General features: G+C 47.1%; 4 protein-coding genes across 7 annotated transcripts in view; 1 reads left to right on the forward strand and 3 right to left on the reverse strand.

Annotated features, from left to right (window-relative positions):
- Positions 1-540: 540 nt before the first annotated feature.
- Positions 541-4307, reverse strand: vps26c (VPS26 endosomal protein sorting factor C). Of its 2 annotated transcripts, XM_069145785.1 has the most exons (8): positions 4110-4307; positions 2453-2596; positions 2020-2169; positions 1698-1778; positions 1421-1495; positions 1152-1302; positions 925-1077; positions 541-816 (listed from the first exon to the last, which is right to left on the reverse strand). In XM_069145785.1, exons 1-8 carry the CDS (start codon positions 4164-4166, stop codon positions 734-736), a joined length of 894 nt encoding a protein of 297 aa, XP_069001886.1. In that variant the 5' UTR covers positions 4167-4307; the 3' UTR covers positions 541-733. The 2 variants fall into 2 exon arrangements, with proteins under 2 accessions (XP_069001886.1, XP_069001887.1); XM_069145786.1 differs by lacking the exon at positions 2020-2169.
- A 1946-nt stretch (positions 4308-6253) lies between these two features.
- kcnj15 (potassium inwardly rectifying channel subfamily J member 15) lies at positions 6254-8776 on the reverse strand. Of its 2 annotated transcripts, XM_069145783.1 has the most exons (3): positions 8649-8776; positions 7567-7623; positions 6254-7476 (listed from the first exon to the last, which is right to left on the reverse strand). In XM_069145783.1, exon 3 carries the CDS (start codon positions 7448-7450, stop codon positions 6428-6430), a length of 1023 nt encoding a protein of 340 aa, XP_069001884.1. In that variant the 5' UTR covers positions 7451-7476; positions 7567-7623; positions 8649-8776; the 3' UTR covers positions 6254-6427. The 2 variants fall into 2 exon arrangements, with proteins under 2 accessions (XP_069001884.1, XP_069001885.1); XM_069145784.1 differs by lacking the exon at positions 7567-7623 and having other exon boundaries at positions 6254-7526.
- Positions 8777-10218: 1442 nt separating this feature from the next.
- On the reverse strand, positions 10219-16081 carry smg8 (SMG8 nonsense mediated mRNA decay factor). The gene is given in 6 exon segments (XM_069145779.1): positions 10219-11224; positions 11476-12354; positions 12939-13084; positions 13451-14060; positions 14062-14355; positions 14738-16081. Coding segments are annotated over 6 exon segments (2766 nt in total). The 5' UTR covers positions 15362-16081; the 3' UTR covers positions 10219-11011.
- Positions 16082-16129: 48 nt separating this feature from the next.
- ppm1e (protein phosphatase, Mg2+/Mn2+ dependent, 1E) overlaps positions 16130-25004 on the forward strand; it is a 30678-nt gene continuing 21803 nt past the window's right edge. The window contains exons 1-2 of one of the 2 annotated variants that reach the window (XM_069145781.1): positions 16130-16252; positions 16321-16543. In XM_069145781.1, coding sequence (XP_069001882.1) covers positions 16362-16543 — 182 coding nt within the window. In that variant the 5' untranslated portion in view covers positions 16130-16252; positions 16321-16361. The remainder of the gene's footprint in view (positions 16253-16320; positions 16544-25004) is intronic. The other variant, XM_069145780.1, reaches the window with a different exon arrangement.

Genomic DNA, 25004 nt, shown 5'->3' on the forward strand with positions numbered 1-25004 from the left:
CCCAGAACCTCCTGATAGTGAGATGACAACGCTGGCTTGGAACTTCAACATTTTGCCGCCTTTATTGCCTGCTCGTCTGACCGGATGAACAGAAGTCATACTTACAGCATGTCGTCTAAAATATGATAAAAAAAAAAAAAAAGTCACACTTTGGACGACATTATAGAAGTATGACTTCTTTGTGCTATTTCTGACAACATGCTATAAGTATGACTTCCGTTAACCTGATGGATGGCAACACAGTGGTGCAGTTCAGTGTTGTCATCTCAATCTAAAGGTCCTGGGTTCGATTCCCACCTGGGTGTGTCTACGTGGAATTTGCATGTTCCTGCAAAACTAATAACCTAAACGTAAAGTTTGTCATACTATAGCATGTCATCTAAAATATGTTTTATTATTAAAACACACTTATGCATATAGTCCAGAATTTAAAACATTACATTCCCAGAAGCTCCTGATTGTGAGATGACAACGTTGGCTTTGAACTGCATGTATATACAATATGCTAATATATATATATAAAAAATGGAAACTACAACGTGCACTTTAAAAAATTAAACTTTATTAAACTAGAATAAAAAAAAACAGTTATGTACACTTATGAAGGAAAACCTGGACTCATTAATGCGGGTTTCTTTCTCCAGAGTGGAAGAACGTCAGAGGTCAGAGGTCAGACTGTGGTGTTAGGTCAGAGGTCAGAGGTCAGACCGGGGACCTCCCAGCACCTCCCGGTTCAGACTCTGCACAGCTTCAGAGGGAAGTTCTCGGTGATCAGATGGTCGTCGTGGAGCACGATGACGATGTTGACTTCAAACTCTGAAGGACAGAAACACGTTTGAAAGGTGTGACGCTGCTCAACAGCTCCTCAGTGAAGATCTGCTCACAACAGGAAACAGATCGAATGTCGGCGGCGGTTTGACTGACCGACTTTGAAGTTGGTGGTCTCCAGCGTGGGGCAGGTGAACAGTCGGGGGAACACCATGTAGATGGGGATGGGGAGGCCGTGGCACACGTCGCCTTCAGCGATCTGGATGTTCTGGATCTCCGTGGCGTCTCTGGCGTATCCTTCGGCGCAGCCTGAACGCAGCACACATTTCAAACCCCGCCGCCACACCGAGAGCTGGACGTGAAGGTCGTCGGTACCAACTCACCGCAGGTCTCCACCCGGACCAGCTGCAGCTCGATGCTCTTGACGGGGACGTCGGAGTTCTCCACCACCACCTCTCCGGTCAGCGGCTGGCTGATCACACAGCTGGTGGCGTCCAAATGGCCTCTGATGAGAAACTTTGGCAGCGCCCCCCTCTGGGGACAGGAAGGACGTTCGTCCAGTCAGTGTTGAATTAAACTGAGTCAAGCTTTAAAAAGTATATATTATTATTATCATATATATATTTAAAAAGAGTATGTGAAGGGGTGTCACCTCACGGACGTTCTGCAGGGTGTCTGGAGTGATGTTGAAGTTCACCGGAGTCGGAACCACTTTAGCTTTCTGTGGCTGAAAAACAAACAGACGCTTATTATACACAGTTGACGCCACACACACACACACACACACACACACACACACACACACACATATATATATATATATACACAGACCCCATTCCAGGTCTGAACCTGGTCTTAGTCCTAAAACTCCTGAGGCCTCGTTTCCATGGTGACAGCAGTCTGTCCCACAGCAGGTAGGTTTCACTCACCTGACAGTGAATGATGAACTCACAGTTCCTGCTCAGGTCTTTGGCCAGCAGGGAGCGCTTCATGTCGCAGCGCAGCGTGTACTGAGGAAGAAGAAGAAGAAGAAGAACTCTTGAGTTTGCTGATAGGACACCAGAAGAAGAAAGAACTATTTAAATTGTACATAAATTATTGAATTATTCCAGCGGGTTTGAAAGGGTCGGGCTCTGCGCTGCGGTGGGTCAATGAACTGTGAGGGGGCGGGGCTCTGACAGAAATGTTTCATAAATTACAGACTACAATCACTTTTATGTACAAACAGCTTCAGCACACATCCGAACCGACCTGGATGTTGACGAAGACTCCGTGGTACGTCTCGTAGAGCACTTTGTTGCCCTTCGTGTGCAGCGGGAACTCGAAGGGAATCTCCGTCTTGCCTCCGGGGATTTTTCCCGCCTTCGCCACCTCGATGTTGCTGCTGATCAGCTGGATGGGCTGCGACGCGGTTTAATTAGCAACAGTTTAATAAAGTCATCGTCTCTAAGACTTCCGTGTAATAAACGTCCGTGAAACGCAGAACGAGGTGTCGGCGGAGACGTTCACGGGAAAACGACTCGTTCATTTCCTGTTTTTACGACTAATAATCTTTCCTGCTAATTAAACTTGATTGATTGTTTCAGTAAAAGTGAGGATGTGTATTTAGTGGTTCTGATAAATCTAACTTCTCGGTGTCGGAGCGGTTTGACCAAATGGTCGTGAGGGCGTCTGAAAGGTTCACCTTGACGGAGTTGTAGAAGGCCTCGAAGACGCCGACGCTCTTGGAGCTGAGCTGCAGGTTCACCAGGCCCTCCATGCTCAGAGAGATGCCGTGGTGCTGCAGCGCCTCCTTACACACCAGCACGATGACGCCGGCCACCGACTCCTGCACACAACAAATTAAAAACTGTTCACCGTCTCAGCCGCTCCGCCTGGTAATTAAAACCTCACGCCCAGAAAGTGTCGCAGGGTTTTCGAGGTCATTTTGGAAAATTATCACGAGAAAATGTACGTTAAAAAATAACCCCGTCTGCCATTACAATCTAATATTGGTAACACGAAGCTTATAGTGCATCTATAGTGGTTCAGCTGATGCACCTGTTATTAATGGAGGGAAAACCCAGCGTCACATCCATGAAACTGATCATCACCATCAGTCCTGTCAATATCATCTCAGATATAATCTTTTTTGCTCCTTTTAAAGTTGAAAAATCTGTTAAGACATTTCAGATAAAATGTGAATTCTGTCTGGAACCAACTTTTTCTTTTTTGAAACCTTAAATTTATTTGTGAACTTTAAAAAAAAAAAAGGGACATTTCACTGCTTTTCTCCCACATTAGTCCACATTAAACCACATTAGTCCACATTAGTCCACATTAAACCACATTAGACCACATTAGTCCACATTAAACCACATTAGACCACATTAGTCCACATTAGTCCACATTAAACCACATTAGTCCACATTAGTCCACATTAAACCACATTAGTCCACATTAGTCCACATTAAACCACATTAGTCCACATTAGTTCACATTAAACCACATTAGTCCACATTAGTCCACATTAGTCCACATTAGTCCACATTAAACCACATTAGACCACATTAGTCCACATTAGTCCACATTAAACCACATTAGACTTGGTCCTGATCTAAAACCACCTGACTAAAATCAGTCATACCTGGACTACATTTCAGAAACTGTGTTTTAAACCGTCTCTATGATAATGTAGTCCAGGTCTGACCTGTCTAAGTACAGTCGGTTTAGATCTGGACCAGGTCTAATGTGGTCTAATGTGGACTAATGTGGTTTAATGTGGTCTAATGTGGACTAATGTGGATTAATGTGGTCTAATATGGTCTAATGTGGACTAATGTGGTCTAATGTGGTTTAATGTGGACTAATGTGGATTAATGTGGTCTAATGTGGTCTAATGTGGACTAATGTGGTCTAATGTGGACTAATGTGGATTAATGTGGTCTAATGTGGACTAATGTGGTCTAATGATGTAAAATAAATGAAAGCATTAAATATTTTCACAAATACAATAAAAGTTTCTTAAAGCTCCACAAAGAGTTTAGACTTTATCTAAAATGTCTAAAAGGCTTTTGCAGCATTAAAATGTGTAAAACAGAGAATCAGTAGCTCAGAGCTGTCAATCAATGGAAGCTAACTTCCGGTCACGGGAGCTGCACATGACTGACAGGTGATCATCTGAGGGGGGGAGGGGCATATTTGACTTTAACCACAATCAGGTGCGGGTCATGTGAGGGCTACTAGTTAGCTGATTAACCAGCTGGTTAACTGACAGTTATAAATAAAGACAGACACGTTAAAGGTGTCGTTAGCTGAGCAGGCTACATGAGATGCTAACTGTGGCTAACGAAGCTACTCACCCCCTCGTGATAAACCTTGTTGGCTCTTTTCAGTCGGATATCCAAAGTCACGCTCATGTCGGACCTTTAATACGTCACACAGACGCTTTCATTCAACTTTCCCGGACCCTGAATTCTTCTTATGGACGTCGCGAACACACAAACAAACCGGTGTTAGCGCTCCCAGCTGTTAGCCCTCCCAGCTGTTAGCCTAGCTTACGCTCCGTTAGCTTGGACACGACATCCGGTCGAGGACTTCAGAATAAAATGTCCCCTGGAGCTCATCCAGACTATAAAAAAGACAAGTACATTCACTCAAGTTCTGTATTTACGTACAATTTGAAGGTACTTTTACTTTACTTGGGTTTTTCCATTTGATGCCATTTTATACTTAAACTCAGCTGCATTTTTTTAAATATTTTATATTTAATATTTTTTACTGCTTTTTTATTGCTTTTCTATTATTCTATTATTATCTTATTGCTTCTGTTTGCTGCTGTAGCGAAAAAAAATTTCCCCTCGGGGATTAATAAAGTAACTACCTAACCTAAGCTAACCTAACCTAACCTAACCTAACCTGACCTAACCTAACCTAACCTAACTCTAACCTAACCTAACGTCACCTAACCTAACTCTAACCTAACCTAACCTAACCTGACCTAACCTAACCTAACCTAACCTAACCTAACTCTAACCTAACCTAACGTCACCTAACCTAACTCTAACCTAACCTAACCTAATCTAACCTAACCTAACCTGACCTGACCTGACCTGACCTAACCTAACCTAACCTAACCTAAGCTGACCTAACCTAACCTAACCTAAGTTGACCTAACCTAACCTAACCTAAGCTGACCTGACCTGACCTGACCTGACCTAACCTAACTCTAACCTAACCTAACCTAACCTAACCTAACCTAACCTAAGCTGACCTGACCTGACCTAACCTAACCTGACCTGACCTAACCTAACCTAACCTAAGCTGACCTGACCTGACCTGACCTAACCTAACCTGACCTGACCTAACCTAACCTAACCTAACCTAACCTGACCTGACCTAACCTAACCTAACCTAACCTAAGCTGACCTGACCTGACCTAACCTAACCTAACCTAAGCTGACCTAACCTAACCTAACCTAAGCTGACCTGACCTAACCTAACCTAACCTAACCTAACCTAAGCTGACCTGACCTAACCTAACCTAACCTAACCTAACCTAACCTAACCTAACCTAACCTAAGCTGACCATTTATCAGACAGCTTCAGTTACTTTTCAGATCAATATTTTATACCAAAAATATTTAATCAGTTGGTATGTAAGCATTCATTTACACATTTAGACACTTCAATGTTATTATATATTGAAATGTAGCTCTATCATGACAACATTAAAACGCTGCTGACATGTCAATGAAGTAATATTCCATTAATATGATTAATATATAAAAACTCTAAACTTGGCCCGTCAACTCACTGGAGGTAAAAAAATAAATCCCAGTATTGATATAAGATGAATGCATCTTTCAGGTTGATGTTCAGACTCAAAGTTCCTGTTGACCTTTGTGTCTGTGACAGTAGAAGATCAGTTGGACCAGCAGGTTGTTTGGACCAGACACATTCAGTAAAGGCCCGTCCAAGCTCGCTGGTGTTGCCACAACAAAAGCCAGCTGACTGAAACAGTGGAGCTGCTGGTTGGACGTGTTCTGTCCTTCAAAAGGTTCGTTCAACTAGTTTATTCCCTTAAATGGTTGGAAGTCAGCGTCAGGATCAGCAAATTTACTCTGATAAATATAAAAGTCTTATATAAAAAAAATGTAACCTAAATAAACATCAGCAAAATGTGCTTAGAAGTGTAACATTTGTGCTCAATTCTAGTGTTTGTGTAAATGTACTTTCCACCATTAATATACAGGTTCGTTGGTGGCTAGAAACGGTCCCAGCATGCATTGCAAGGCATTCATTTTCAGTTTCCACATTCTTTTTTTTATTTTTACAGAATAAAGAGACTTTGTTTTTTTAACCAAACAAAAGCGATTAATTGTTATGAGCTTCCATAATAATGTACCACCAAGCCCAGTGTATTATTATTGCATTATAATGTATAAATGTCTGTCCTACAACACAACAGCTTCTGTTTTCCAAGAAAATTGTCATGTAGAAAGACTTAAGCATATTGTAAATGTTTAATAGGCACTAACATAACATAACAAATTCATAAATCTGACCAAAATTATTCAACATAAGCATTTTACATGATGCTGAGATTGTTGGGACGTCACCGTGCTGCGTTCAGGAACTCGCTCTGAAGTTTTAGATTTGCCCCTCATACATGTGTCCTCTAGTCCTTCTTATAGTCCTCCTCCAGTTTCAGCTTCTCTGTGTGGTTGCTGAGGAAGGCTGCGTCGTTGCTCACTTGGACCTTGTCAAAGAAGTTAAAATCTGCCACATAGCGCCCCCCGGTGGTGCTGAACAGCACCGGCTTGAACTCGTAGCCCCACAGGATCTCCTGAGGGACGAAGGAGGTGCGGCTCTGACACGTGGCCGCCGTCGACTCCATGGTGGCGTTGAGGGTGACGAGCAGCTCGAAGTCACGAGTCTGCAGGTTCTCGGCGGTCAGTCCGGCCAGCGGGCTGCGCTCGTCCAGGACGTGGTAGAAGGTGAGCGGGAGGATGAGGAAGGGGCACTCGTCACTGGAGTCCATGTAGAAATCCACTGAGCTCTGGTGGACCTGAGTCTTCTCGCCTTCCTCGGTCACCTTGGAGTGAAGGAGCTTCCCCGTCAGCTGGCACTGGATCAGGAGGCTCTTCCTCATGTTGGCCACCCTCACCATCAGACACAGCTTGCCCTGGTGCCAGCAGATCACCGCCGACTGGCTGAACTTGATGGTCTCCGCTCGCTTCTTGGGCCGAGCCAGTTTGGCGAGGAAGGCGCCGGTGACGAAGATCTCGGCGAGGCCGGTGATGACGAGCTGAGCCACCAGAGTGAAGATGGCCAGAGGACATTCCTCGGAGATGTAACGAAAGCCGTAACCGATGGTGGTCTGAGACTCCAGCGAGAACAGGAAGGCTCCGGTGAGCGTCTCCACGTTCATGACGCAGAGCGTGTGGTTGGAGTTCAGGCCGGCCTCGAAGTCTCCGTTGACCATGCCGATGAAGTAGAAGATGACGCCGAAGATGAACCAGGTCATGACGAAGGTGGAGGCGAACAGGGTGAGCTTGTAGCGCCACTTCATGTCCACCACCGTCGTCCAGATGTCGTGCAGGTACAGCTTCACCATCCCCTCCACGTTGTCGATCCGCACGTTGTTGTGGCCGTCTTTGGACACGATCCGTCGCGGGACCTCTGACTTCCTGTTGGCCATGTCGCTGCTTCCGGGTCAATCAAAAGCTGAGGAGTTCGAAAGCTGAGATCTTAGTTTGGCATCACTGACAGAAGAGCTGACAAAAGAGATGAAAAACGATACGATTATTATCTCACCGGAGAAACAGGGTGGACACACCTCGATACTCATTCAAGGAGTTTTCTTTACGGTCGCTGTGAAACAACACCGATGTCAACAAAACAGTCAAATGTATGTTTAAAATCAACATATGACATTTGGATTTTTTTAAAGTTTGGACAGAACCAGCTAGCTTCCTTAGCATGTTTCCAGCAATTATGCTAAGCTAACTACCTGTTTAGCCTACAGATTTGAAAGTATTTCAATCTTGTCAAGAAAACAAACACTGCTTGACATAAATTTCACTTCCTTTAAGAATAACTTGTAGACTGGGAAGTTCTTTGAGTTTTAAAAGTCTTGTCTGCCTTTTATGTTGCTTACAGATCTGCAAAATCTGCAGGCCAAAAAAAAAAAGAAAAAAGAATTGCAAATATCAGGAGAAATCCAGAAGAGGATGTTTTGATGTCATATTTCCTAATTTGAGGGAAGTTTCAAGCCTCTAAAAGATGTTTTTATTTACAACAAAAGGACAAATTTGACGCCGGCAGATCTTCAAGTAGTTATTGAATATTACGATGGATAAATCCTTCAGTAGACGTTGTATCTTCAAATGTACACAGATTGTGAAGATGGTGGTTCAGGTCCATCTAAAAAAATTCACCTGCAGAAATGCATCATACAGTTACTGTTACATGTAAAAACAACTAACATCCCCAATGCTGCAGATATTCAGGCCATAAAACAAGCTGAGAAAAAGCTTTTAATGTCCTGTTGTAATGTGGAAATTACACAATCAGTCATTAAGGGAGAAGGAAGTTGTTAATTGAATGTATTGCTACAGTTGTGAAATAACCCAGTAAAACACCTCAACAGTATATCTGGTACCAATCACGCAAAAACTTGGATTGGTCCTTTAAAGTTAAGCAGAGATTTGCATGTAATAGAAGTTACAAAACAATAAAGTGAAAAAATGAGGGATTTAATGTGTGAAATCTTTCAGTGTCAACATCAGAAAGTCCTGTTAGACAAAGTTGAAAGTTAATCTCGAGGTTATCCATTACAGGACCCGAGAACACTTTAAATAATCATTGATTGGCTGATAAATCTGTATTATACTCACGTCCTGTTGTGCTTGAATAGTTTCAGATGTTCGTCTCCACTCGTCTCCGGGTCACAAACAACCAGTCAGATGAAGCTGCGTGAGGACGTCTCGTTCAGTGTCTTATTTCTGCTTTTGTTCCGAGTTGAGAGCTCTGAACTTTAGCACAGAGGAATTGAGGTTAGAACAGAGATGAGAGACAAAGCCGGGCCGTAAAACGCTGCTCTGCCTGTGGGTTGGCTTTAAATCGCCGCGGCCCCGCCCACCTCTACCTGTCCACAGGTGGGAACAACAAACCCAGGGACACTTACGTCTGTTTTTGGCTCTTTTTTACGGTTGTTGTTGCTTTAAACACACACCTGGATTTACAGGTTAGCCTTCACTCTTCAACTGAAAAAGGCTGAAGAACATTTTTATGTTCTGGCAGCAGGGAGGAAAACATAAAGAAAAAGGGAAAATAAAGGAAACGGAATCAGTGAAAGTAGTTGAAGTGGGGCACAAAACATAATTAAATAGATATAATATAGTCACAAGTGAAGTGTGACAAGTAAAATAAATTTAAGGGTTGTCTAAAGAGTAAGCTCTAAAAGAAGTTGAAGTGTCAAGTGTAAGCAGTAAAATGAGTTTAAGTGTTAAAGGAAGTGTGAGAACTAAAAGGAATTAAACTGTCAAGTGAAAGCATGAAATGGAGTTTAAGTGTCGACTAAAGTGTAAGCAGTGAGAGTAGTTGAAGTGTCAAGTAAAGTGTAAACCGTGAAAGGAGTTTAAGTGTTGAGTGAAGTTCATAGTGAAGTGTAAGCAGTAAAAGAGTTGATGACTGAAGTATTAAATGAAGTGTGAGCAGTGAAGGGAGTTGAAGTGTCACCTCAAATCTACAGACCACATGTTTGTAAGATGTGTCGGGGCTGAAAGCAGATTAATTGCTACTTAAATAAAATCAGTTGAAGTGTCGGTGGACGTGAAGGCAGCATGAACAAAACTGAAGTGTCAATCAACCTGTAACTAACCCGGCATGAGTTTAATGTTCCTTTAAGAACTTTACGACCTTGAGTCGCCCTCCTCAGCTTTGTTATTAACCTCATTGATATTGTTCATATTCCTGAAGGCAGTCTGTGTGTGTGTGTGTGTGTGTGTGTGTGTTAAGTTGTTCTTCACAAAACAGTAAAGAAACCATAAAATATATTTTTTCAAAATAAAATGTGTTTTCAAGCTCATATTCTTTTTATTAAAATTAAAAAGTTAAGTAATTTCAGCTCATAAATTGAATGATAGAAGTGTCTTCTTCAGTTTCATGTTTGCTATTTAAATGAGCAGTTATTAAGGACTGACAACAAGAATGTATGAATGTGAATATTTATATGAAAGTAGGCCAAAAACAGTGTCTGCATAAAGGCTTTCTCCAACGTGAACGAGGCCATCTGGTGGACAAAAAGTGTAAAGCAACACAAACCAAGCTGAACAATTAAGAGCTTCTCTTCCAAGTTATCTTAATGAGTATCGATGTAATCTAAATTATACAGATGGGAAAATAAATGAATGCTGATTTGATGTTTTCACTTTAGTTTTTAGTCATCACACTGAAAATATCTGACAGAATAAACAAGTTATTTTTATTTACAGAAAAACAAGAACATGTTCGACTGTAGAAACCAGAGTGATACTTTTATAAAGTAAACATGAAGCCACATAAACACATGATCATCCGTCCAGGTGATCTGATCACAGGTGGACCGCTAGCGGTTCAGGTCGTCTGGGACTCGTATGACCTCATTCTTTAATGTGTCCTGATCCACATTGAAGGAAAACCGACTCAGCTGACGTCCTCTGAACAATCAATGGAAGAGCTGTCCTGTGGGATTGTGGTGAGCAGCTGAATTGTTCAGATAGTACAGTTCTACAAGCCGTCCAGAAATAGTCCAACGCCAGCTTGAAACTAGTCTAGAACCAGTCTTCAAACCAGCCTTAAAACTAGTCGTGAAACCATCTTGAAACCAGTCCAGGAAGTAGGACAGGTTTCCTGCAGACTGAACTGATGTCTATCAAGCAGCTGTTTCCTGGATACAAACAGTCTGTCTCCCTGACGCTGGTTTCACCAAAGCCTCCGCTGGGTTCAGTTTATTTTAGTTGTGTTGTAGTTTAGTCAGCTGTGGAAGAGGCCCCGCCCCCTCGCACAGTTCACTGATCCACCGCAGCGCAGAGCCCGACCCTCTCGGACCCGCTGGAATAACTCAATAATTTGAGCCTGAACCGACGTGATCAGGTCGAGTCTGACGGTTCAGGTTGGGAATTACAAACTCAAAGTGCTCACACATTTACAAAAATAAATTTCTAACAGACGGAAAGTTAAAATGATTATAAGTTCGACCGGGTCTGGGTCCGGCGGTTCACTGCGGTGGAGGGTTGGCGGTGGTGGCCTTCAGGATGCCTCGCTGCACCTTGTAGTTGTTCAGCGGCTGGTTCTCTTTGGGCGGGTAGCAGGTGCCGTGCTCCGTGGCGTAGGAATAAGGGAAGCGCAGCACCCAGAGGCCGTCGGGCTGCAGCACGATGTCCGTCTGCTCCGGGTGGAAGACGGGGCAGGGAGGCGGACCGGGCTGCACCTGGAAACACGTCCGGAAAAACAGACTTAACATGACATTTATACATTAAACACAGATTAATCTCTAGATTTATATTAAAACTAAATCTAAATGTTGCTGCAGACAAGTGAATAATCGGCCTCATGGTCCATCAATCAGTGGAACAGCAGGTCAATAGAACCATTTATGGATCCATAGTTGCTGTGGAGTCTCCGGCTGTTTACCTCACGGTTGTTGTTGTTTACCTGGGGGTTGTTGTTGTTGTTGTTTACCTGGGGGTTGAGGGTGACCTCCAGCGACGTGTCGGGCACTACGACATAAAGGCGAGCCAGCTGAGCGTAGTGAGGCTTCAGGCCGCGGCCCTGTGACGGAGACGGGATGTAGAGCGGCATGTCGGTGTTCAGAACCCTGGTGGCGGGTTCTTTGGCGCCGCCCGGTCCCAGAACCTTCACTACTTTATCCGGCCCGCAGCTGATGAAGCGGCGCCCCCTGCTGTCCTCGTACTCGAACCCCACGAAGACCCGGGCCATGTCGTCCCTCCGCCGGCTCCGGCCCAGCCCTCCGGTGCTGCCCCGCTTCCCCACCACGTTCTTGTTGGGGGCCGGCCACGAGGAGGCGCCCCCGTCCAGAGAGTCGGTGAGTCCGGCGTCCTCCTCCGACCGAGACCGGATCACCAGGTCCCACGGTAGGAGGAAGGAGGAGCCGGGGAGGAAGCCCGGCTGCTCCAGGCCCGTGTGGCAGTTGTAGGACTTTGCCGGTCCCAGTTTGACCAGAGACCAGCTGGAGAACTTGGGGAGGAGACCTTTGGAGCAGCCCGAGTGCATCATGCCCGGCAGGTACTCCACCGTGGACGGCTGGCGGTCGATGAGGCTCGGCCTCTTCTGCTGGACCTGGTTGTCGGGTCCGTCCCCGTCCCCGTAGGGCCCCAGGCTGTCGGAGGACTGGCCCAGACTCAGAGCCAGGCTGAGGCTGGCGTCGGCCGGGGTGTGGCTCTGGGCGGCGCTCGGCTCCTTCAGCCTCTCCGGCTCCCCGGAGGCCGAGGCCTCGGCGGGGGGCGGCCGGTTGGAGGCCGGAGCCGGGTCGGGGGTGCTGGGCTGGAACACCGGGAAGTCCATCCTCTCCAGCTTCGCGCAGCATTTCTCCTCCAACATCTGGAGACAGAAACACGCTAACATGAAGCTTCATCTCTGAAACATCTGGAAAACCTGCTGAGCTCCAACCAGCAAGAAAATAAACTGAATGACTTCACGTAGTTGGCTCACGTTGAAATAAGAATATATACCATTAATTTAGAGATAGAAACTCCGACATAACTTTCAAAATATAATAAATCTCATATTTCCAGAATTAGAAATATCTGCAGTCACAGAACATTTTGCAGCGTGATGTTTGAAATGAGACGTTATTATCCTGAAATAACGATTAAATAAAGTCATGAAGTGGATTTTTTACAGACTGAGAAACAACAGATTTAATACTAAGAACAAGACTTTAATCTAAATATACGATTATTTTACAGGGTTCGATCTCTGGAGTTCATCGTGTTTCTGAGATATTAAAGGTTTATTTCAGCTGTGATTCTCGTTTTTAACTTTTGACCTCGACTGTTCTTTATATTTAAACTTCATCTACGTCAAAATAAAAGCACATCTTCTCCTGACAGATGATCAGCAGAGACGAAAAACAGGAAGTGAGGTCATACGTGACAGCGGAGAGCGTTCAGGTGAGTCCTGACCTGGTAGAAGTCGTAGTTGGCGCCCTGGACGTCGAACGGATCCTCTCGAGGAGCCTGTTTCCTGCCGCAGTTGCAGGAGCTGGTGGAGCGCCCCCTGCTGTTGTGGTTCAGGACGGGAGGGTTACGATCCACGTCGGGTTTCTCTCCTGGAAACGAGAGTCGGAGTTAATTCACGAGTTATTTTCCTGACAGATAAATAAAGAAAATAACAATGAGGTGTGGCTCCTTTTTGGGCTCCTCCTCTCTCTCTCTCCTCTCTCCCCTCCCTCTCTCTCCTCTTCCTCCTCCCTCCCTCTCTCCTTCTCCCTCCTCCTCCTACCTCTCTGTCTCTCCTTCTCCTCCCCTCCCTCCTCTCTCTTCTCCCCCTCCTCCTCCTCCTCCCCCTCCTCCCTCCCCCCTCCTCCTCCTCCCCCTCCCTCCTCCCCCTCCTCCCTCCCCCCTCCTCCTCCTCCCCCTCCCTCCTCCCCCTCCTCCTCCTCCTCCCCCTCCTCCCTCCCCCTCCTCCTCCTCACCTGGTTGAGGCAGCAGGTGGAACTTGTGAACACAGTGTTGGTCGGTGAGGCTGCGCTCCTCACACAGCTGGTGTCCGTTGCTCCAGAACTTGTAGCAGTCCTCGTGGAGCTGCAGGGCGTAGCGCTGGAAGGCGACGCCGCGGGCGTGCTGGCTGTAGACGCGCAGCGCCTGCGCCAGCTGGTTCTTGTGGACCGTGGTGGTGTAGTTGTGCGGCAGGTTGGACTGGTACGCGCTGTGAGCCAGCGGCAGCGCCTTCTGGCACCTGTTCTCGGAGAACTTGGTGTCGGCGTCCAGGAAGCCCTCCAGAACCTTCACCTGGCTCTGAGCCTTGACGGCCAGCTCGGCCAGCTCCTCGTCCGTGTCGCCGACGACGACCTGGTGCAGTCTGGAGGCCACCTGGACCCACTTGCCGTAGGTCGGCAGCTCGAAGTGCGACGGCTGCGGGTTGCGCCCGACGCTGTCGTCGAAGCCTTTCTTGGTCAGAACCAGATCCACGTGCTGCCACAGGAACTCCTTCAGGCTGCAGTCCACCAGCTGACCGCCCGCCGACACGCCGCTCGACTCGCAGCCGCCGCCGGGCTGCCGGGTCGAACGCCGCGTCTGCTGGTACCCGCCTCGGCCCGGTCACCGGCGGGACGGGCTCCTGCTCGCACAGCGAACAGTTGGACCGCAGCTGGCTGAGCAGGGAGCCCACCGGGTCCTCGTCCGTGCCGGGGATCACGTACACGAACGCCTGGTTGGCCGGCACCGTGAACAAACAGTTGCTGCTCTGGTTGGTGAGGACGCGGCTCTTACGGAAGATGCGGTAGATCTGGTCCTCCAGGGCGTGCTGCAGCCGCCTCCTGGGGGAGTGCTTTTTGGGTTTGTCGGGGTTTCCTCCAGACTCCGAGCCGTTTCCCGACACCTTTAAAAAAAACAAAAAAAAACAAAAGACGTCTTTTAACTCACAAGAACGCTTTTCTTTGCTTTTCTTTGCTTTTCTTTTTAGTTTTTGCTTCAGTTGGCCTTGAATCTGCAACTCAAAGAAAATCAAAGGTGAAACGAGCTGCGTGGTTCATCCAACAGGATCATGAACCAAAACACACGGCTGAAAGCAGCCAGAATGGATCAGAACCACACATTTTAAACCATATTATCAGACATCTACAGAAAGAGCTGAAACACAGAAAAGGTCCGATTTGTGTTAAACATGGAACAAATAATAATACTTCAGTGGGTTTTAGGTATTTGTGTGTTTATTTATTTGTGTTTTTGTTTATTTGCGGGTGTCGGTGTGTCTGTCGGACCTTCAGGGAACCGTTCATCTGGAACACGAAGAGCAGGCGCGGCGGACACGGCCGGCAGTTCAGCTTCCACTCTTTGGACACCGGACAGTCTTTGATGGCCGCCCGGACCAGAGGCAGCACCTTCTGCCGCAGGGCGTCCAGGGCCCGGAAGAGCCGGTCGTAGGTCACGTCGAAGGTGTGGTTGGGGTGCACGAGCAGGAGGACGTGGCACACGGAGAACAGGTAGAGCAGGTGGAGGCAGTGCTGCCGGTCCAAACCCTTCCAGAAGTCCTGCGCGTCCGAGTGGGCGGTGCCGGCGCTCAGAGCCTCGCAGGCCCGCAGCAGCTGCCGGCTGTCGCACACGGAGGACAGCAGCAGGTACAGCACCCGGTTCTCCCGGTGGTGGAGCGCCTGGATGCAGCTGTCGGGGGCGGCGGCGTCCTCCGGTGCGCCGAACACCGAGAAGATGTGTTTGTCCGCCAGGATGTTGATGAGCGCGTCCTTCGGCGGTCCGGGCTGCGCGCTGCTTTTACCGAAAATACCGACGACGCACAGGCCGTCGTCCCGGTGAGCGGCGTCCTCCGGGAGGTCCGCCCGCAGCAGAGTCCCCACGCTCACCGGGAGAGACATGTTGCTTTCCTTCATGTTCACGACCAGAGGAATAAAAACAGAGACGCACCTACTTCCGGGTCTATTTCCGGCTCTTTATACTAAACGGTCCCAGTAGATCTGGCGTTAACTCAAACGTTCCTCTTTGTTTTTCTTTTTCCTGCTTCATCCGCTGCTGTAAAAATAAAGTATAATTAATAATTATTTGGTTTTTATTGTGACGTGAAATATAATGTTAGTGTTGTACTAACGAATTTCATTTTCTTCTGTAAAGTTATGTTCTGTAAGAATATATTATAAATTAGTTTCTTGTATTTTGCATATAAAATAAACAATATTTATTACTAGAAAAACAGACGTTACCTTTGTAGTTTGTCTTTAAATTAAATTTGATTTATTTCAATTGTTTATTTAATTGTCTCTTTGTGCATTTTGGTTGGTTTTACCTCTTAGTTTATCTATCCGAGTATTTCATTTAACTTTTAACTGAATTTTATTCATTTATTTAATTGTCTATTTGTACTAGTTTGATAGTACTAGAATTTAAATGGTATTTGTTTTATTATCAGTCCGGGTGGATCCACTACTTTCAGATGTTTTAAATACTTTGACCTGTGATGAAGTATTTAATAACTAAGTTTTGCTGAGGTTCAAGGATGTGAGTCCTGAACCACCTTCGCTCTCCGACGTCAGGAGGCTGCGTGCGCGCTCACGGCCCAACATCGTCGTCTCTCTGACGTCACTGCCCTCTGATCATCCGAAATCCCTGATAACGCGGCGCGCGCTACCGCTCGGCTCTGAATGGGGGCTCGGTCCAGTTTGTGACAGCTCGTCCGGTAGTGTAACCGTAGACGCCTCGGTCCGCCGCTCTCAGACCCTCCGGTAGTCCACGGTCCCCGCTCCTCCCGGTAGTCCACAGTTATTCAGGTAGGATGGCAGCGCGCCGACAGCCCGACAGCCCGGTTCGTGTTCTGACTCTTGTCTTCTCAACTTAGTGTGCTGACGGGCGTCTGTGTCTGTCCAGGAATGAGAAGTGATGGCCGGCTCTACAGCAGAGGAGAAAACCTTCCGCCGGTTCCTGGAGCTCTTTCTTCGGGAGATGAAGATGCCTCTGCAGGAGAGCGACCCGCCGCCGATGCGCCCCTTGTCGGACCTGGTGTGTGACGACGAGGTGGAGGGGGAATGCCTCGACCTGTGTCTCCAGCACCTCTACAAATAGTTAAGTGTGCACTTTTCTGTCGTGGCATGTTCTTATTTCCGTGTGTGTGTGTGTGTGTGTGTGTGTGTGTGTGTGTGTGTGTGTGTGTGTGTGTGCGCGCGTGTGCGTGTGCGTGTGCGCTGTCAGGGCTCGAGCTTTGACCGTGGGTGGACTGTATACAGGGGAGGGGGTCTGGGTCCGGGTGAGCCCGGGATGCCCGTTGGCACGCTGGGTGTGTCCAGCACCAAGTTGAGACAAGTGTCTCCGCGGAGGAATGAAAGCAGAAGTTGGGGCCGCCTCGCCCCGCGCTGTGCGGCAAGCCAATCAGACTGCGTGAAATGTGCACGCATCCCCCCCAAAAAAAAAAATTCACGCCAGCAGTGTCAGAGCTGGAGGTCCACAAAAGGTGAACCCCTGGTTTTGCGTAACAGCGCGACGTCACTGTGGTGTAGGAGGAGGAGGAAGCCATCGCCATCACTGCTGAGCGCATCTCCGCGCGCTAAAAATAACCCACCGGTTACGTTATTAGCCTCGATCAGGAGGCTGCACAATCCAAGACAGACGGGAGTGAATGATCCCACACTGACCTGCAGCCACACACACACACACTCACACACACACACACACACACACACACACTCACACACACACTCTGTTATCTGACTGGTTTTAGAGGACAGAGAGTGTGTGTGTGTGTGTGTGTGTGTGTGTGTGTGTGTGTGTGAGTGTGTGAGTGTGTGAGTGTGTGTGTGTGAGTGTGTGTGTGTGAGTGTGTGTGTGTGAGTGTGTGTGTGTGAGTGTGTGTGTGTGTGTGTGTGGGGGGGGGGGGTGTTGACGACACTCCAGCTGTATGTCCACACAGCCAGTCTGAGACTAAGTTGGCAGGAGGAGCAGAGACAGCGCTGTCCTGAGCTCTGCTGCCTGGCCTGGTTTTAAAATCCAAAATAGGTGCAGAAAGTGTGCTGGAAGGAGGCATGTAGGGCGGGGTGGGGGGGGGGTGGGGGGGGGGGGGGGTGCATCTCACACAAGGTGTCCTCACGTGTTTATCCACAGCTCTCATCTATGTCATGTCTTTACAAACACGCTCTCATTGACCGAGGAGGACGAAACACGGGAGTGAAACATCTGCGTTTGAAGACAGCTCCTGTCACTTTAAAGGGGCGGGGCTTCCTAAGACTCATGGGAGTTGACGTTTTTAAATATTAAAGGTCCATCGGTCCATTTTATTTGCAGTCGTGATCTCTATGAGAAGATATTTTTGTGTCTCCTCTATGCAAAGTCTGTCTTCTGATCCTCTCTTCTGATTGGCTGATTCCTTCTGAGTGACACGCTCACAGGCCAATCACACGTTTTCTTTGGTCGTGTAGCTTGCTAGCTCCATGTCGGAGCAGCAAACTGTAAATAAAAGTGGACGTAGTTTCTGGGTCTGACAAATGAGGCCGATGCAGAAGTTCCTTAAGCTGTAATACCACCGAGGGCCACTAGAGCTCGGCCAAAAAACCCTCTTCTTCTTCTTCTTCTTCTTCTTCTTCTTCTTCTTCTTCTTCTTCTTCTTCTTCTTTTCCTTCCGAAGCTTCATGTAGCTTCACAGCGGAGTTTTATCTCATCGTTTTGCTGCGACTTTTCTGTTTCAGGTGTTTTCAGCGTTGTCTCTGGTCTGCAGCAGGCAGCTGTTTTCAGAATAAAAGCTCCAAACAAAATCCTCCACTGCACGCGACCTGCGGAGATGCTAGCGGCTACAGCGCTCGAAGGTGGAGACCAAAACTGGAGCTGAAAGAGAGCGAAGACCGGAAAGATGGAGATGATGAGGAACTCCTTTAAACACCGATGAGCTGTTTTCCTCTTTTACCTCCGTTTTTGGTCTCCACCATCTCCATGGAGGAAATATCGGCCTCTTTAGCGGCTGCACAACTAAAACCTCTTTCCAGCTGTAGAAATATGTTGACTGAAGACAGAAATGCTGTGAGACCAGGACCAAAACAATCAGCTGAAAGATGCTAAAACAAAAAGCTCTGAGGAAATGAATGTGACGGTTTGTGATATTTGTGGCTGCGGACGCATTTATGTTCAAAACTAGAAGTATTGAGATGAAACAAGCAGCCTGAGATGATGCAAAATAAAGAGACGAGTCTGAGCCGAGAAACCTGCAGACGCCCGGGGATGTTCAGACGGACGGCGTGAGTGTGAGTGTGTTTGTGTGTTTGTTTGTGTGTTTGTGTTTGTGCGTCCTACACGACCGTCTACTGTAGCGGCGGCTCGCGAGTGAAACGACAGTCGGAGGCAGCAGCTCCGGTGATTCATCCCAACGTGTCATTAGTTTGTCTCTGGGTTGAACAGCTAATAATAGACTTCTGCAAGAAGAGAGAGATCCCCTCTGTGTGTGTGTGTGTGTGTGTGTGTGTGTGTGTGTGTGTGTGTGTGTGTGTGTGTGTGTGTGTGTGTGTTAATAGGGGGGCGGGTATAGCACTTGGTGTGCTCAAACGAGTTTGGAGGTGTGGACCGATCTCGTGTGTGTGTGTGTGTGTGTGTGTGTGTGTGTGTGTGTGTGTGTGTGTGTGTGTGTGTGTGTGTGAGAGAGTGTGTGTGTGTGTGTGTGTTAAAATGATACCACTTAAACCATTTTTCTGCAGGCAGCTGGGAGTCACATCTGAAGAGAGGAGGACGCAGTGTGAACTGGAGTGTGTGTGTGTGTGTGTGTGTGTGTGTGTGTGTGTGTGTGTGTGTGTGTGTGTGTGTGTGTGTGTGTGTGTGTAACGGCTGCGATAATTCTGGTGTGTGAATAAAAACGAGCCGACTTTGTCACACTGTTTTTGGAATTGGCGTGTTGTTCAGACATCTCCGACATTGTCTGCGTGGGTTGCCGTGGTAACGACGTACACGGGAGCCAGAGCGCCGACAGACAGTTTATTCGTGCGACCGTTGTCCCCGTTGTCCTCGTTGTCCCAGTTGTCCTCGTTGTCCTCCATAGAGACACAAAAGAACCTCCACTATCCACCGCTAGCTCGACAATGGACCGTATATAAAAGTGGACGTCGTCTCCGGGTCTGAAAAGTGAAGCCAATACAGAAGTACGTTAAAGTGTAATACCACTGAAGGGCCACTAGGGGCTGCCTCCAATACACTCCCGTGGTTCTTCTAAAAAATTCCAGCATTCATTAGATATTAGGACTCAAACACTGATGTGTTTGGGGGCGGGGGGGTGTTTGATTGACAGGCCTGGGGTGCAGTCAGGGTTCTAGTATAGGTGGGCGGAGCATAATGTCCAAATATGGTCACTTCTAGCTCCAAAAATTATGGGGACGGTTGAAATGCTGAATTCAAGGCTTCACAAACTGAGGGGGGAAAAAATAATAAGATGAAATAAAAACAAAACAGAAAACCCAAACTGACAGGTGACATCACTGATATGATGGAAAAACATAAAAAATGTCATGATGCTGAGAGCCCTTTTTGTAACGAGGAACTAAAGTCGACGGATAAGTGCACTTAAATAAAAAGTGCCTAAAATTCTACTTTATTTGTTCTGCATTTTGGAAAATACAGAAAAGAAATGTCATTCAAATAAAGGTTATAATCCGATTGAAGCGTCGCCACGTTATCGCCGACAGCTAACGGCAGCCGTGTTTATAAAGATTTCAAAGCAAAGGACGAAAGCTGGTGGGCCATAAAACCAAGACGGTGCGGCCTCAACTCGGCCCGCGAGCCCCAGATTGGACATCAGTCTCACATCACGGCCTGTTTGTACTGACTGCTGATGAATTGATGATGACTCCAAGAGGAGGAGGAGGAGGAAGAGGAGGGGGGAGGGGGAGTTACAGCTGATAGATTGTAATTGAGGGGAGAGCCTTTCTAGACCTCATTAAACAGAAACGTCTCCCACAGCTGGGAGGGGAGGGGAGGGGGGAGGGTAGATCCGGCTTCCTCCGGCACACATGACACACTCCAGTGTATACACACACACACACACACACACACACACACACACACACACACACACACACACACACACACACACACAATTAGAAGAGTGGGTGGTGTTAGTGGAGCTGTTGGTTTACTGCAGGATCGACTTCAGGCTTTAAATCGTCGCCTCAGTCAGTTTTCACTCCGCGTCGTTTTTCCCGGCGTACGACCGACCTGCTGCCGCCGCCAACCAGTCAACAAAGACACACTCATATTCCTGCGGTAGAAGAAGTCGGGGTCGCGCTGACAGAAAAACGACACCACGGCAAAGTGTGGACGTTCTCTGACCTTCAAATCTGCAGGATTCCATATTTATACGAGAAATAAAAATCCTTCAATGCTGATTTCCTGCTCGTCATTCGCTGCAGTAAAAAACGTCTCCCTCCGTTTAGAGACGTGGACATCGATGCTGCGGCCCGTATCGACAGTCTCCACCCCCCCCCCCCCCCCCACCACCACCACCACCACCAACCCCCTCCATCCTACTTCTGCAGGACAGCCTGAGGGAAGTCCTCATTAACGAGGCCCTCGAGGGGGTTCGCTGGCTCCAAACAAAAGCGGGCTCGTCCTCTAACCGGAGGACGTGACTCGGGACGGCGGAGCTTTGACCCGCCGGAGGATGTCGACCACGAGTCCAATTATTACTCGCCGTTTCATTGATTTATTATCGAATGGCTGAAGGAGGAGAGATCTTCCGTTAGCCTCGTAGCCTCGGTGTGGGCGGGACAGTGTTCCCGTTTGATTGACAGCTCAGCTGGCAGGAGACTCTTTGTTGGCAGGAAACCGTCTGAGGGACTTCCTGCAGATAACCGGGTTTAACTTCATAGTTTTAGCCCCCGAAACATCGGCGCTCTGACGTCGTTGCTTTCTGGAGGAACTTTCCGGGTAAATAAACCTCAACAACACAACGCGTGAATCAATGAGCCCGTCAGAGGATTGTGTCACTTGGGAAAAGCCTTCTTTTCAGTGTTTGTGCTAAGCTACGCTAACGGTCTGCTAGCTGTAGGGTGGTGTTGACGTACTAACGATTGTTTCGCTCAATGAAAAACGTAAAAAATGTTGGAAGGGGCGAGTTTTCTCACCTTTTTTTGTGTTTGAGGAGAGTGGTTTCTTGTTTTACGTATTTTTTGGGACATTTTATGCTCTTCATTGGTGGATAGTAGTCACATGACAGGAAATGAGCGTAGAGCCGTGCTGCAAAGATCTGGTGAGCTCGTGGTTACAACACGGGAAGTCGTAGTCACCGTATGCTCGGCGTTACAAGCGGTTAAGTCGTAAAAACATCGTCGCTAGGCAACGTGGACGGCGTCTAGAAGCCACAGCGGCTAACAGTTTATCAAGCTAACATGAGGCCGTTGGGAAGATCAATGTTTTCCTCAGACGTTCGGCTATTATCTAAGTTATGAAGACAAACTCTACATGACTAAAACTAAAATATATCAGCTGAACATCCAACCAGACATGAACCTCCACGACCTCTGACCTTTTGTTAAACGTCAGCAAACACGTCACAAACTCGTGAACTCGAGGCTGATAGAAAATTTAGAGTTCTAACGTCGTGAATCCCACAGACTGTTTATAAAAGTGTTCGTAGCTTCCGGCTCTGAAAAATTAGGCCGATGCAGAAGTGCATTAAACTGTAATACCACCGAGTGCCACTAGAGGTCAGCTCCTCCCCCAGCTCGTCCAAATATGGTCACTTCCTGCTCCAAACCGCTCCGAACTAGCAAAGATGGTGACGGACAGAATCTGAACTGGAGGATTCATAACGCTCACAAACCAACGATGACATCACTGCTGGTTGATGACATCACTGATGGTTGATGACATCAGTGATGGATGCTGAGTGATTTGAACGCAGCAATTGTAGAAGAGCATTGTGGTTCATTAACTTTTCATCAGCAGGATGGAGCTCAGCTGTATTCACGATGTTCCTCTTCCTGCTTTAGTCAGACCCTCGAAGGTCAGACGCTTCAACAACGAGGTGCAGCGACCCCGAGTGAAGCTCATCATGCAGCGAACCGACGTTAGACGGTTCTGTCACTTCGGAGCAGACAGATCAGACCATCCGCCACCAACTCCCACGTGCCCCGTCTCCGAGCGGAGTGACCTCCTTTTTGAGCTGAACTCGTTTCATAGCGCTCGTCACGCCGAGCTGCACGAAACCACGTCGGCCGCTCGCCGGTCCTGCAGCCGCCCCGTGAAGACGCGTCATCGGGCCGAGCTTTAGACGGAAGGAAGCGCAGGACGAGCGTTTTTGCATGGAATGTTTTGAAAGTCCTACTTTTTTTTCACGCCACCATCTGTCTGTCCGCTGGCTTTTCACTGTTTAATCAGAGCAGCGCGAGGCCGGGAGATTTGATCTCCCTGGAGATGAACATCCTCCGAGGCTTCTGGGAAGTGACTGTATGGCTTTCTAGAGCAGCTCTAAAAACCGAGGCTGTTTTCTTTTTTCTTTTTTCCAAGGCAGCGTCTCTTCCTTAAAGGAGTTTCTCTCTCGGTGACTTTCAGGCTTCCTGCTCAAATAAACCGGCGCTCGTTTCGGCAGTTTTAACTTCCGTCCTCAGAGTCCTTCTCCCTGCCAGCTCCGTCCCGTCTGTCCGAGCATTTGAAATTAGTTACAGCGGTAATCCCTTAATCAGAGTCTCGCTGGGATTACCACAGAGGGCAGCCGCGGTTGCTGCCCTGCACCACCACTGGCAATTGTTGAGCCGGCTGCCTTTGACTCCCGCTGCGTCCCGGTCCAGCTCAACAATGAGAGCCTTCTGGTAAACACTCTGAACCGACGCGACCGTTCCCGTCACAAAGCCCGACTCGTTGTTTTGGTGCCTCGAAGCCAAAACAATAAAACAAGAGTCAAGAAAGAGTTTATTTATGAATCAGAATGTTAATAATGGAGGTCAGGTTTCCTTGAAAATGTCTCTCCTGGTACCTCAGTCATTTTTAATATTAATTAAGTAGCTAATGTGGATAAAAGGCTAATATCCATCTGCTCCATTTTAAAAGCCATTTCTTTATTCTGTTATTAACGAATATCTGACACGTTAACAATCCCTTGTGGAAATCGCAATACTTAACGCAAATTCAGGAAATCTCCGGAACTTGCAATTTTGCAAAATTCCAGCAATTTTCTCAAAAAACTGTCGTGAACAGAAGTTCTGCTGAAAGTCTGACAACATAAAGTCCGACTTTTGAAATATAACTGACTTCATGACCAAAAATAAATGTTCATTTCCAATCATTGGGTTCCCCCTCCCCCCCTTTAAAAAGGAAAATAATTCCAACATTAATTAAATATTAGACCCCAAACACAGATATGTTTGTGGGCATGTCTGGTTTGATTGACAGGCCTGGGGTGCAGTCAGGTTTCTGCTGTAGGTGGGCGGAGCATAGTGTCCTCAAGTTCGAGATCGAGTAAGATCCACCGCTCGCTCCTCCCCATCTCGTCCAAATATGGTCACGTCTGGCTCCTAAAAACCAAGAAGGCGACGGCTGAAATGCCGAAGTCACTTCAGAACGTTCACGAACTTTTATATCGCGAGGTTCATAACGGACATAAAACGAGAACATTTCTTTAGTTGCAGTTTTTTGTTGTTGAAATTCTTAATGGAATATTATTCGGTATTTCTCGTGTCGTTGTCGCAGAAGTACCCTGAAATATTTAGTTGTAGTTTGGGAGGCCGTGTTATTCTGGAGACACACAGTCCCGATTGGGAGCGTCCTGTTGAACCGGAGCTGTGGGAGGAAGCCGAGCGCCCCGAGGTCAGCATGCAAATGTTGAGAGAGAACATGCAAACTGCACACAGACAACACACACCATCTTTCATTCAGCATGTCTCGCTGTTTAAAGGGACGCTGCGCTGAATTTCACATCAGCCTCGATTAGATTCTGTTCACCGAGCCGTCCGACACAAGAAGACTTTCCAAAACAAGTCCACGACTGCAGCAGCTACTACGAGAAACTGAGAGCTGTGATTTTAACGAGCGATTTATTACTTTATGACACGAATAAAACTACAAACACGCAGCAGCACGTTGTCGTGGAGTTCCCATAAAACTCACAATCGTAAATCTCTTCCTTTTAAAGTAACTTTTTCAGTTTCCAGTTGTAACTCCAGCTGTTTAAAAACTCTCCTCCGTCCTGATGTTAGCGCAGAAGCTCAAGGGGCTGATGGGAAATGGTGTTCGTGAAGACACCATGTGACCTGCAGCTGCATATGAAATAATCATTTATGGGTTTTTGCTTTTACACCCGATATTAAAATGCATTTTCGTGCCCAAAAATTCTAAAATCTCTTTCTGTCTATTTACTGTTTCCTCATGTTTCATAAACCAAACGACGAACTGATTAATTGAGAAAATTAACATTTTATTGTCTATTTTTTATTGGTTTTCAAATATTGGTTTTCTTTATCATTAATAAAGGGTTTTATTTTTAAATTTACAGCAGGGAAATTTACTGTAACTCTATTTCTGAAAGAGCTCTATATTATTTTACTGGTGCCATGAAAAGAGGAA

Source organism: Embiotoca jacksoni, unplaced genomic scaffold (assembly GCF_022577435.1).
Source record: "Embiotoca jacksoni isolate LCO1_2020_lvr unplaced genomic scaffold, fEmbJac1.0.p SCAF_13, whole genome shotgun sequence".
Taxonomy (NCBI): domain Eukaryota; kingdom Metazoa; phylum Chordata; class Actinopteri; family Embiotocidae; genus Embiotoca; species Embiotoca jacksoni.

Excerpts from the sequence above, each read along its gene's own strand:
- kcnj15 (XM_069145784.1), bottom strand. The coding sequence starts at position 7,450 with ATGGCCAACAGGAAGTCAGAGGTCCCGCGACGGATCGTGTCCAAAGAC.
- vps26c (XM_069145785.1), bottom strand. The coding sequence starts at position 4,166 with ATGAGCGTGACTTTGGATATCCGACTGAAAAGAGCCAACAAGGTTTAT. Across the intron at positions 2,597-4,109 it reads ACAAGGTTTATCACGAGGGG|GAGTCGGTGGCCGGCGTCAT; the intron begins GTGAGTAGCTTC and ends TGTTGTGTGCAG. Across the intron at positions 817-924 it reads GACCACCAACTTCAAAGTCG|AGTTTGAAGTCAACATCGTC; the intron begins GTCAGTCAAACC and ends TCTGTCCTTCAG.